General features: G+C 47.0%; 2 protein-coding genes and 2 pseudogenes across 2 annotated transcripts; 1 reads left to right on the plus strand and 3 right to left on the minus strand.

Moving 5' to 3' along the window:
* LOC123829896 lies at nucleotides 1-776 on the minus strand (annotated as a pseudogene).
* A 1,448-nt stretch (nucleotides 777-2,224) lies between these two features.
* Nucleotides 2,225-2,771, plus strand: LOC123830048 (annotated as a pseudogene).
* Nucleotides 2,772-7,650: 4,879 nt separating this feature from the next.
* LOC123829897 (ferritin heavy chain-like) lies at nucleotides 7,651-8,406 on the minus strand. Its single transcript, XM_045855834.1, has one exon. The coding sequence runs from the start codon at nucleotides 8,404-8,406 to the stop codon at nucleotides 7,651-7,653; it is 756 nt and encodes a 251-aa protein (XP_045711790.1).
* Nucleotides 8,407-11,580: 3,174 nt separating this feature from the next.
* On the minus strand, nucleotides 11,581-12,123 carry LOC123830103 (ferritin heavy chain-like). The gene has a single exon (XM_045856115.1). The coding sequence runs from the start codon at nucleotides 12,121-12,123 to the stop codon at nucleotides 11,581-11,583; it is 543 nt and encodes a 180-aa protein (XP_045712071.1).
* Nucleotides 12,124-12,515: the final 392 nt, after the last annotated feature.

The raw sequence follows: 12,515 nt of genomic DNA on the forward strand, positions 1-12,515 counted from the left end.
CTACTTGCTTCTGAAAGAGCATCCTTCTGTAAGTCTTGCTTTTCCTCCTGTAGGCTGACAGAGGACAATGGGGCAGACAACACACAAAACTACCATTTGTGCATGGCTAAAGACATTGGTGATCTTCTAGCATCTTGGGCATTTCACATCCATGAAGGAGGAATTGGGGATCTACACCAGGGGCTTCTTGTTGTGTTTCCTCTTCTCCTCTTCTGCAGAGGGATGATGACGATCCTTAGAGACAGGCAGGTTGTCATGAGCAGGTGGTCCCTGCCAGAAACGTGGCCACGTAGTTCTTTTCTATGTCTAGTGTATGATCTGTCATTACAGTCAACACATCAAATAGGCACTGTTATTCAAATAGACACTGTTATTAATCCATTTTTACAAAATTAACTAATTGAATACTCCTAAAACCGATTAGATAAGTTTACATTGTGGTATTTGATCCTTTGTTTTCTTCATAAACACTGAATGAGGGTGAGCTGTGTGGAGGAGGGCAAAGGGGGAAAATTGGGACAACTGTAATAGAATTACAATAAGATATTTAATAAAAATGAAATAGCATAAGTTTCCAAACATAAATAGACAACTTGAAAAAAGGTTCAGTAATCAAAGTCATGGGAATAAAGCCTTAAGTGAAAGTAGGTATTTTATTTATAACGATCACACCATGTGAGAGCACTTATAATATACTGTCACTCTATGCTGTGTCTTCAGAGCAGACCCACGTTTGATTCTTCTGTGTATCTCCAGAATCTCACTGTCCAACACATATTGGGAGTATATGTTTGGTGGTTTGAATTAATCATAAACAAATTATTTAGAAATACTTAGGTTGGTCTTATGTCTTCCACTATAATACCCTTGAATTCTAAGAACATATTTTGTTTTTAATTTCCAAATATGTGTAATTTCTTGAATGTATTTACTTGGGATACAAAGGGGAGAAAGATGGCAGTTTTCTGTTTGTTTGTGTATTGATCTGCTTCTGCACAAGAATACAAATCCCATGAGAAGGGAAGTCGCTTTTTGTTACTGGTATTGGTCCAAACCCTACACTAGTGACTGGGCCATTTTAGATAATAAGTATTTATATAATGAATGAAGAGCAATTTGAAATCAGTGGTATTCTCAACTACTTTTGTTCCTTCCTTAGAAGTGAAAGCTTTAGAAAAAAAAATGCTTGCTGAGTGGTAGTGAAACTACAAAGGAGTTTGGAGGGGATGAATACATCTACATGGTTAAGTGCTTTCTCCTAGGGTGTACCTGTCTTCTGTTTCATGCCAGAGGAACCTGAAGTGTTTGCTTACCTAAGAGGACAGAGACTGGCAAGCCAGGTGAAAGGGGTGAAGGCCTCTAGGGGGTCAGTGATGAGGTCACCCACACTCCACATTGGGGTGCAGACAGGGCAGAAGGAAAAGTGTCTCCAGGACTGCGCTGAAAGATCAAGACAGGAGAGAGAGTAAAGCGAGTGAAGAGCAAATTCCAAGAGTGAAAAATGGAGAGGTGCCCGAGTCACAGAGACGCTGGAGGCCCTGCTCTGCCGTCAGCGAAATGTGAAGCTGATCATGAATGGGGGAGAAAGGGGAGATCACTGGAGGAACAAGGTCTAGGAAGTCAGCGGGGCTGTTGGAACTGTCCTCTTGTCCCTGCGAAGTCACTCAAACAAAGCTTTGTGATATTAAATGCAACCCGTGATACCACGAAAGGGCTACGTTTAATGAAACAATCACATTAGGGCAATATTCAAATAAGCTGCTCAAATAAATCAAGCAGGTGATTGACTCATATCAGTAGCACTTGCAGTCCTGAATAATATTTTAAAATGTCATACCTGCCAGATGCCCAGCACTGAGACGCCCTGTCAGCCAGGCTTGCATGCAAATTGGAAGGTGTCAATGCCGCTGGCGCCCTTAGGCCCCCCTCAAGCACCCCCTGCCAACAAGGCCGTGTCCTGACCCCAAACCCGGATGCCCAAGCCCCGCCCAGATACCGGATCCTGCACCCCGCACTATTGGGTGGGTTGGTTTTTCCGGTGTCAACTCAGAGCCAACTGCAGGGCCTGTTGCCTGACACGTGAGCACGCTTGCGTTGGCGCCACTTCAGGACCCTCCAAGGTCCAGCAGCCTCCACAGTCGTGCCTGCCACAGCCCACCTGGCAGCCTCGGCTACCCCACTGCCTTAATCTTGCTGCCCTGTGCCTGAGCCTGAAGACATGGAGATGTTATCCGGGCCCTCCTTTGTGCTTCAGAACTACCACCCTGAGTGTGAGGCCGCTGTCAACACCCACATCAACGTACACTTCCACGCCTCCTACGTGTACTCGTCCATGGCCTTCTACTTCGACCGTGAAGATGTGGCCCTGAAGCACTTCAGCCAGTTCTTCCTGCAGAGGTCAAACAAGGAGAAGGAGCACGCCGAGAGGCTGATGAGGCTGCAGAACCAGCGCGGGGGCCGAATCCGCCTGCAGGACATCAGCAGTCCTCCCTGGGGACGAATGGGACAGCGGCCTGAGGGCCATGGAGTGTGCCTTTCACCTGGCGAAGGAAGTGAACGACAGCCTGCTGAATCTGCACCAGCTGGCCACCAAGAAGGGGGATGGCCACCTGCGCGATTTCCTGGAGAATCACTACCTACACCAACAGGTGATGTTCATCAAAGAGTTGGGGGACCACGTCATCAAGCTGCGCAAGATGGGCGCTCCGGAATCCGGCCTGGCAGAGTACCTCTTTGACAAGCTCACCCTCGGCGACAGCAAGAAGAACTGAGCCTGGACTGCCTTCCCGATAGTCATGGGGTGACTTCCCCAGGTCACTGTGCTGAGCATGCCTATTGCCATATTGCCCTTAAAAACGTGCACTTAAGTTTTTATGTTCCTGTTTTACCATTTCTTCCAATAAAGTTATTGGTTCCTAAATAAATAAAGGTGTTTCATTGATTCGTGTGTGTGAAACCCAAACCTTCTAGGTAGTAAAACAGGTATGTGGGAGTCTCTTACCAACCACCACCCAGCACTTGCAGATCAGGATCACTGTAGTTGGGAGGGTATATTCCCAGGGACCATGGGCAGCGGAACAAGTATGTTTTGGGACCCTAGAAGGAGGGAACAGGTATTTCTTGGTTCTCAGGATGAAAGGAGGAGGTATTCTGTGAACCCTGGATGGAGGGAGGGGATATTCCCTCTTTCCTGGATTGGAAGATGTTTTTTCCCCTGGACCTTGAATGGAGGGAAGATGTATTCCCTGTACCCTGGAAGGGGGGACAGAGTATTCTTCAAACCCTGTATAGAGGGACTAATTATTCCCCTGAACCCTAGAGGAGGGTGGGGCTATTCAGTGGGACCCTAGATGGAGTGAGTAGGTATTCCTTGGGATCATGGAAAATACAGAATTAATCTTCCCCTTATAAACCATATGGTATATGGCCGGGGGTGGTGAGATTGATGGTCTTGGGCTCTGGTGAATATAGATGCATGTTCATGATAAAAGTATAAAGCTTGTCCTTAAAATTATTGCTGTTCTTGCCACTGGAGGAACAATAAAGAGAGTGAAATTGGGCAACTATGCATTTTACCTGAAATTCTTTAGTTTACTAAAATATGTAAATGTTACAGGACTACTAGTTACATAACTCATATTAGACAATAATTTGTGGCTCAGTCTCAATGATGAGCTTTTATTCATTCATTCATTCATTCATTCATTATATTTCTATTGAGTACATATTATATGCCAGGTATTTTTATAGGTCCTAATATAAAAGCCTGTCCCACAAATTCCTCACATATAAGTTTTTTGCAGCTAAGTGTTAATCAGTATTCTACATGCTTTTTTCCTTAAAAATTAATACATGCAATAGGCTTGATGATATATTTATAAGGAAGCAGATCATAAGTAGCAGCAGTTGGTGACTTACTCTGTGTGTGTTTGCATATGTATAAAACTCATTTAATAAAGCAGCAATGAAAAGTGAGAGCAATTCAAAATCAGTATTATCTTACCAATCCTTAATATCATCTGCATCTGGGCTGTCCACACTCTATTACCTCACTGTTACAGATACTCTCTCAGTTAACTTTTCACCATCACCAGCCATATTTTACAGATAAACAAGCGGTGAATTTGAGAGCCAGTAACACGCTCCAGCAAGCACACATCTTGTAATTAGGAGCCAGTGACACTGTGATCTGGATTCCTCTCTGGGTAGTTTGGAAAGTTTGGCTGCACCATGAGCTACTTCAGGGCAAAGACTGTTTAACTGCTGTGATACTAAATTTCACATAGTAGAGGCTCAGAAACACTAATTAAAATGTTGAGGGCCTTATTAAAAGCTTTTTTATTTCTCATCATGTCTCACTATTTCTCCAAATTAAAACAAGTGAATGGGACTGGATGTTGAATGTGTTTAAACTGGGTTTCCTTTAGAAGGAAAAAAAAATCAAAGACACCCAATGGTGACAAATTATTCTTATAATTTTACTTTAATATGCACAAATATGAAACTAGGTATAAAAAATCTCTATGCTTAAAGGTATGCCTTTCTGGCTGTACAACTAACAATTTATAAAGATATGCAAGTAAAACTACAACATTGAAATTAAGAAGATTCAGTCACACTTCAGATTAATGCTTTTTGTCTTAAACATAGTCACTTCTGACTGAGAATACACTTGCTGTCTCTTCTCTGTATGCTGGGATGCAAGTTCTCTTGAGTGCCATGCCTTCATTGCCTGATATGTGTGGACCATCTCAGTTCTGGACCACTCTTCTTTCTGGAACAGTTGGCACACTTTAGTTCTCTGGGTGATTCATAAAGTAAATTTCCTTTCAGGTAGTGAAAGGCATTACTTAAATACTGCCTGTCCTTTTTCACTGACTTGTGAAAAGGAAAGTGATACTTTACTCTGATGTAGTTATTCTGGTTTCATGAAGTACCATTAAAGGTGTCACTAATTTCAATAGCTGAAGGTGCTGAAGTTTCCATCTATTCAAATATTTTTCATTTCCTACTCATCACTTTAAAAGGAAACTTTAGTGTTTGAAGCTGATGAAATCAGTCAGTGTGACTATATGCGTGGACATGGGACAATTGTCCTTTTACTCTTGGGAGAGACCAGTCGGCAGCAATCACACTCAGCATGATTCAAAACACGGGCAGTTGTGCACACTGTATCTGTGTGGCTGTGATGAGCTATAAAGAGGTCGACAGAACCCTGAAAATGCTTCCAATGTTTTTTTGTTTTCCTTCTTTAAACTTTATTTTTACTGTTGATATTATCACAGGTTTTCCCCTTCTTCCCCCCTTTGCCAACCTCCACCCAGCCCGTCCCCTTCCCTCTGGCCATCACCACACTGTTGTAGTTCATTTAGATATAAACTCAAGAACAAATACAGATAAAGAACACAGAGTTAGAATGACACAAATGTATCATATATCTAGTCAGTACCTAGGTAGCATCTAATATAAGTCCAGTTTTGTGCTGAATGAGTGTAACTGACAGTGATTTTGATCTCATGGGCCCAAGTCTGTTTCAGTTCCCTTTGTTCACCAACGTAATACATATATATTATATTAGGATATATATATATATCCATCCATATACATATATGGATATATATATCTATATCTATATCAGGAACTAATATAAAATTATAGTATAAAACACCAATATAAAATTAGTTCCTGATGAGTTGATAATAAGAATGTGCTGTGATATTTACTTTGAAATATTCACATGTATTCAATTATATTTTGTTTAAATCTTTCCTCTATTGTCACAAGTACAGAAGTTGCTACAGAAGTACTAATACCTTTTCCTTCATAATAATTTTTAGGGAAAATATAGTTGGTGCAATTATATAAGTTAGCCTACAGATCCAGAATGTCATGGTCGACGCTGTAGATATTTTGTTTCACTAAAATCGAGTCTAAGTGTTTCCAAACATGTTAGGCAAAAAGTATAATCCTTGTAAAATTTTCTAAGCCTCACAGTCATATTGACCTGGAGTGCTAATAGAAGAAGTTTTTAAATTTAATCACTTCATGATTGGACATGAGCAATTTTTCTCTCATTTTTAATTTTCTTAACTTTTCTTTCATACTCTCAATTGTTTATATGCTGATTTTCACATTCATAAAAATATGACCTAAAGTATCCAATGTTAAAACTCAGTAAAAAACACCACTTACAAAAGTAGGTTGTGTATAGTGTTTTCTCTGTGCTATTCACATGTATTACCTTCCTTCTGAGCTTTTCATTCTTCAGTTGTTACTCATACTTGAAAAATGAACAATGTCCTTTTATTTATTTCCTTGAAGGCTTTTGCCATTTTCCCAAACAAAACCCCCTCCATATTTAAGGTTAGTTAAACATATTAAGGCAATTTCAAATTCCTAGGAAATATCTGATTATTTGGTAGCTGTCTGCCAAAATGATTTTCAACTTAATTTATTTCAATGTCAGTTAGTGGGTTGAGACATATTCACTAGGTAGAATATAAACATTTTGCCTTTGCTTCTGTGGATGGAGTTCTCAAGTTTCTCACCTGACAAACACTCAAGAGGAAAGGCTCATTGATCTGCCGAGTACTGTCAGCTGTATGACTTGTTTCTCCTTTAGTAATGACATCCCTTGAGTTTGTCCAGCCAGAAAAGTGCTGATTTCTTCCAAACCATTGGCAGTGAAGCAAATTCAGTGTGTGTGTATGTATGTATGCATGCCCCCAATGTATGTGTAGGTGTTTACCCACAACAACAAGAGGGACTGAGTGCAAAGACAAAAATCTAGCATTCCTTTAACAACATGAATCAAACGAGTTACAGAGTAATTAGTGGAGTTGGTGAGGCCAAAGGCAGCTCATTTGAAGGGAAGAGGCTGTTGAATACCTGTCCCTCATCCAGGGTCCCAGAGAATAGCCCCATCCTCTTTGAGGGCACAGGGGATACCATCTCCCTCCATTTACGGTCCAGGGTACAGGGAACACCTTCTCCCTCCATCCAGCATCCCAGGGAAACCCCATCGCTATATGGAGGGACTAGGAAATGCCCCCTCCCGCCATCCAGGGTCCCAGGACACCCCCTGGCTCCATCCACTATCCCACAGAATAGCCCCACCCTCTTCCAGGGATCCCGGAATACCCACTCCCTCCATCCAGAGCCCAGGGAATACCCTCATCGTCCTCCAGGGTCCCAGGGATTATCCCCTCCCTCCCTCCCTCCCTCCCTCCCTCCAGTGTCCTAGAATAGCCCCTCCTTCAATTCAGGTCCTCGGAGTACCTCTTTCCTCCATTAGGGTTTAGGGAATACCGCCTCCCTCCATCCAGAGTCCAGGGACTAACCCCATCCTCCTCCAGGGTCCCAGGAATACACCCTCCCTCCATCCTTGAAGATCCCGAGCTGTCGTGATGGGACATGGGTGACTGAAGTGACTGCTGCACGCCTGTTCTAAAACTTGAACGGCGAGGACTTTGCACACACGAATCAACGAAACACCTTTACTTATTTGGCAACCAATAACTTTTGGAAGTAACGATAAAACTCAAACGTTCAAACTTCAGTGAACCTTTCGTAGGGCAATATGGCAAGAGGCATGCTCTGGCACGGTGACCAGGGAGGTCACCCCGCGGCTATCAGGAAAGCAGTCCCGGCTCAGTTCTCGCTGTCGCCCAGGGTGAGCTTGCCGAAGAGGTACTCCGCCAGGCTCTCTTCGGGAGCCCCCAGCCTGCGCAGGTTGACCACACTTGCTGCCACGTTTCTGATGAACCTCACATCCTGGCGCAGGTGGTGATGCTCCAGGAAATCACACAGGTGGGCGTCGTTCTTGATGGTAGCCAGGTGGAATAGACCGAGCAGGCTCTGGTTTACCATCCTCTCCATCTGCAAGGCGTGTTTCATGGCCGTGCGGCCGCTCTCCCAGCGGCTTCGGTCAGGCCTCCGGATGTCGCCCAGGCGGATGCGACCCCCTCGCTGGTTCTGCAGCCGCATCAGCGTCTGCACTCGATCCCATTCCTCCCTCCACTGCCACAAGAAGAAGGTAGCGAAGTGCTTCAAGGCCACTTCCTGGCGGTCGAAGTAGAAGGCCATGGACAGATACACGTAGGAGGCGTGGAGCTCCAGGTTGATGTGCTTGTTGAGGGCGGCCTCGCACTCCCGGTGGTAGTTCTGGCGCACCAGCGAGGGAGGCGGCGGCAGCGGGGGCAGCGGGGGCTGCGGGGGCTGCGGGGGCGGCGGGGGCCCCTCCATGGGAGGCTCAGGAAGCAGGGCTGGAGGTGCAGGCAGCAGGGCTTGCGGGTCGGGCTCTCCCGCCAAGAAGGCCAACAGAGCGCCGCGACGAGGGCTGAGAGGCGGGCTGCGGATCGGGCAGCGGCGTGGGCGAAGGCGGCGGCGTCGCGGGCCCCGGATCATCCCCCATGGTGGTCGGTGAGGGCAGCTGGAGGCTCGGTCGGCAGCGATGGCGGTGGAGACCGCGGAATGACCCCGCGGAGGGCGACCAGTGTGGCCGCACACAGGCGTCCTCGGGCGCTAGGCCGCAGGCGGCGGGCTCGGAGGTGGCCGCAGAAAATGGAGGCCGGGGCCGGAAGAGGGCAGAAGAGAGCCCTCGCTACGCTACTCGCGCGAGGGTTGGACGGGGGTGGGATTGGGGGGAGGATCCCCTGGGAGGGCCGGCGCAGAAGGGGTGCTGCAGGGGGGGCCTAAGTGGGCAGAGCGCCATCAACGTGTTCCACGGTCCATCGCAGCCTGGGTGAGGGCAAGGAGAATCTATTCCGAGCACCTGGCCTTTAGTATGTTTTCCTTTATGCTATTACAGCGGGTCCCCGCTTTTTGCCCCTTCTCCCGCCTCGACGCAGCCCCCACCCACCCCCCACCAGGCCATTCCCATACCTTTGTTTGGGTCCATGGCTCGTGCATATGTGTTCTTTGGCTAATCCCTTCACCTTCTTTTCTCCAGCACCCCGCCTGCCCCCACCACCTCCCCTCTGACAGGTCCTGGCCAGAGGGCCTCAAACCTTTCTCATTTTTTGAAGTCGTATGAGTGATAGAAACCTACTTAGTTATAATCCTTGATAACTTGAGTTATAATCCTTGCTACCTGCAGGTAGCTGCAGCTTTGGAAAGGACTCTGGAGTGATAAAGGTGAAAGGGGATTCTGGCTATTTAAAACAAACTCCTTTCAGCCATAAGTGAGTTTATGATGATGAGGTAACTTTTGGGAGTGACCTGAGGATGGAGGACTGGTTGCCAGGGGAACCAAGTGTGTTATTAGAGGGTTGGGGCTTTCAGGCCTTCATCCTGACCTCTGGGGAGGGGAGAGGGCTCGGAGGTTGACTTTCTCAGGAATGGCCAATGATTTAGTTAATCATGCCTATGGTAATGAGGCCTTCATTAAAACCCTAAAGCAAGGGGGTTCAGAGAGCATCCGGGTCGGCGAACACACGGAGGTCCTGTGAGGGCCATGCAACTAGAGCAGTCAGGAAGCTCCGTGTTCCTTCTCACCATGCCTTGCCCATGCATCTCTTCCACCTGGCTGATCCTGAGCTGTATCCTGTTATAATAAGCTGGTAATCTAGTCAGTCGGTAAACTCTTTTCCTGAGTTCTGTGAGCCCTTCCAGAAAGTTGTCAAACTTGAGGAGGAGGAGGTCACAGGAACCTCCAATTCATAGCCTATTGGTCAGAAGCACAGCTGAGAACCTAGACTTGCAAGCAGTGCCTAGAGTGCAGGATGTAAAGCAATCTCGTGGGACTGAGTGCTTAACCTGTGGGATCTAGCTCCAGGTAGTTAGTGTCGTTACTGAACTTTAGGGCTTCCAGTTGGTATCTGGAAAGTTGGAGAACTGGTTGGTGTGGAGAAAAAATGGACACATTTGTGGTCAGAAATGTACTCATTAGTAATGGACAACTTTATGTCAATAAATTCAACAATGGAGCTGAAAACACTATAGGTTCACCTAATGCATGAATTAGATACAAAAAATTCTAAATACAAATGTTAGTAAAACAAATCCACATGACCATGGTGTATACATGTAGTCACCCATGTTCACTCAAGAGGAAATATTTACCCGAAACAGCCTTGTAAAGTGAGTTTGGCAGTCTTCCCTGCTCTCAAAATGTTTTTGAATAGCATGAGAAGGAGAGATGTTAGTTCTTGGAATGTTTGGTAAAATTCACCTGTGAAGCCATCTGGTCCGTGGCTTTTGTTTGTTGGGAGTTGTTTAGTTTAGTTTTGTTTTGTTTTGTTTTGTGTTTAATTAACTGCCCTGATTTCCTTAGTTGTAAGCCATCTGTTCAGTTTTCCTGTTTCTTCTTCTTTTTTTTTAAAGAAGGTAATGTGTTTTTTGAAAGATTTTATTTATTTATTTTTAGAGAGGGAAGGGAGGGAGAGCGAGAGAGAGAGCGAGAGCAAGAGAGAGAGAGAGAGAGAGAGAGAGAGAGAGAGAGAAACATCAATGTGCAGTTGCTGGGGGCTGTGGCCTGCAACCCAGGCATGTGAGGCATGTGCCCTGACTGGGAATCGAACCTGCGATGCTTTGGTTCGCAGCCCACACTCAATCCACTGAGCTACACCAGTCAGGGTTCAGCCTTGTATTTTGAGCATGGACATTAATCTGTTTTCACTGGGGCCCCAGACCATCCACCTGACTGCCCACTGCTGTATACCACATGGTTTCTAAGGAGAAGATAAATTCTGCGTTCTCCAGGGTCCCAAGGAAAACCCTCTCACTCCATCTAGGGTCCAGGGCATACCTGCTCTGTCTGTTCAGGGTCCAGGGAATGTATACTCCCTCCATTTAGAACCCAGAAAATACCCCTTTCCTCCATCTGGGGTCCAGGGAATACCTCCTCTGCACATTCAGGACCCAGGGAATATAACCTCCCTCCATCCAGGTTCCAGGTAGTATGCCTTCCTTCTTTCCAGGGTCCCTGAAAATATCCTCATGCTCCTCCAGGGTTCAGTGAATACCCAGTCTCTCCGCCCAGGGCCCTAGGTACATGCCCTCCCCGCATCCAGTGTCCAAGGAATTCCTTCTCCCTCCATCCAGGATACAGGGAATAACCCCTGCCCCCAACCTGGGTTCCATGAAACTCCTCTCCCACCATCCAAGGACCAGGAACTATCCTCTGCCCCAACCTGGGTTGCAGGGAATGCCCCTCCCTCCTCCAGGGTTCAGAAAATACACCCTCTCTCCATCCTGAATCCAGGGAATACCCCTCTTTTCTTCCTGGGTCCCACAGAATACATGTTCCCTCCATCCAGGGTTCCAAAGAATACTTGCTCCCTCTATCTATGGTCCCAGGGGATATCCCCTCCCATCCATGGGAATCCTGATCTGCAAGTGATGGGGGTGGTTGGAAAAAGAGACTCCTACATACCTGTTTTACTACTTACAAGGCTTGGGTTTCACACACAGGAATCAATGAAACACCTTGTTTTGGAACCAATAACTTTGTTGGAAGAAATGGTAAACCTTGGACACAAAAACGTAAGTGAACGTTTTGAAGGGCACTATGGCAGTAGGCATGCTCAGCACGGTGACCAGGGGAAGTCACCCAGTGGCTGTGGGGAAGGCAGTCCAGGCTCAGTTCTTCTCGCTGTCGCCCAGGGTGAGCTTGTCAAAGAGGTCCTCTGCCAGGCCGGATTCTGGAGCTCCCATCTTGCGCAGGTTGACAACATGGTCCTCCAGCTCTTTGATGAACATCACCTGTTGGGGCAGGTAGTGGCTCTCCAGGAAATTGCACAGGTGGCCGTCCCCCTTCTCAGTGGCCAGCTGGTGCAGACTCGGCAGGCTGTGGTTCACTTTCTTCGCCAGGAGCAAGGCGCACTGCATGGCCCTCAGGCCACTGTCCCATTCATCCCAGGGAGGACAGTTCATGTGCTGCAGGCGGATTCGGCCCCCGCACTGGTTCTGCAGCCTCATCAGCCTCTCTGCGTGAGCCTTCTCCTTGTTTGACCTCTGCAGGAAGAACTGGCTGAAGTGCTTCAGGGCCATGTCTTCATGGTTGAAGTAGAAGGCCATGGACGAGTACACGTGGGAGGCATGGAAGTGTACGTTGATGTGGTTGTTGACAGCGGCCTCACACTCAGGGTGGTAGTTGTGATGCACAAACAAGGGCCCGGACATTATCTCCGTGTCTTCAGGCACAGGGCACCAAGACTCAGGCGGTGCTGAAGTTGGGGCTGCTGGGTGGGCTACAGCAGGGGCAACTGTGGAGGCTGCAGGGCCTTGGAGTGGTGGACGACTGTGAAGGCTGTGGGGACTTGGTGTGTCCTGCAGTGACGCGAAAACAGGCATGATCACGTGTGAGGCCTCGGGCGCTGCAGTTGGCTCTGAGTTGAGACTGGAAAAACCTACCCACTCAATAGTGTTGATGGAGGAAGGAGGCAGCATTCGATGCTGGGGCAGGGCTTGGAGGTCGGGGTCAGGACTTGAACATGTTAGCAGGGGTGCTTGAGTGGGGGCCAATGGAGACTTTCCAAGTTCCATGCCAGCCTGGCTGACAGGGTCTGTCAGTG

This window comes from Phyllostomus hastatus, unplaced genomic scaffold (assembly GCF_019186645.2).
Source record: "Phyllostomus hastatus isolate PE091 unplaced genomic scaffold, TTU_PhHast_1.1 phas_scaffold_12, whole genome shotgun sequence".
NCBI lineage: Eukaryota > Metazoa > Chordata > Mammalia > Chiroptera > Phyllostomidae > Phyllostomus > Phyllostomus hastatus.

Coding starts and splice junctions, on each gene's coding strand:
- LOC123830103 (XM_045856115.1), bottom strand. CDS start 12,123: ATGTCCGGGCCCTTGTTTGTGCATCACAACTACCACCCTGAGTGTGAG.
- LOC123829897 (XM_045855834.1), bottom strand. CDS start 8,406: ATGATCCGGGGCCCGCGACGCCGCCGCCTTCGCCCACGCCGCTGCCCG.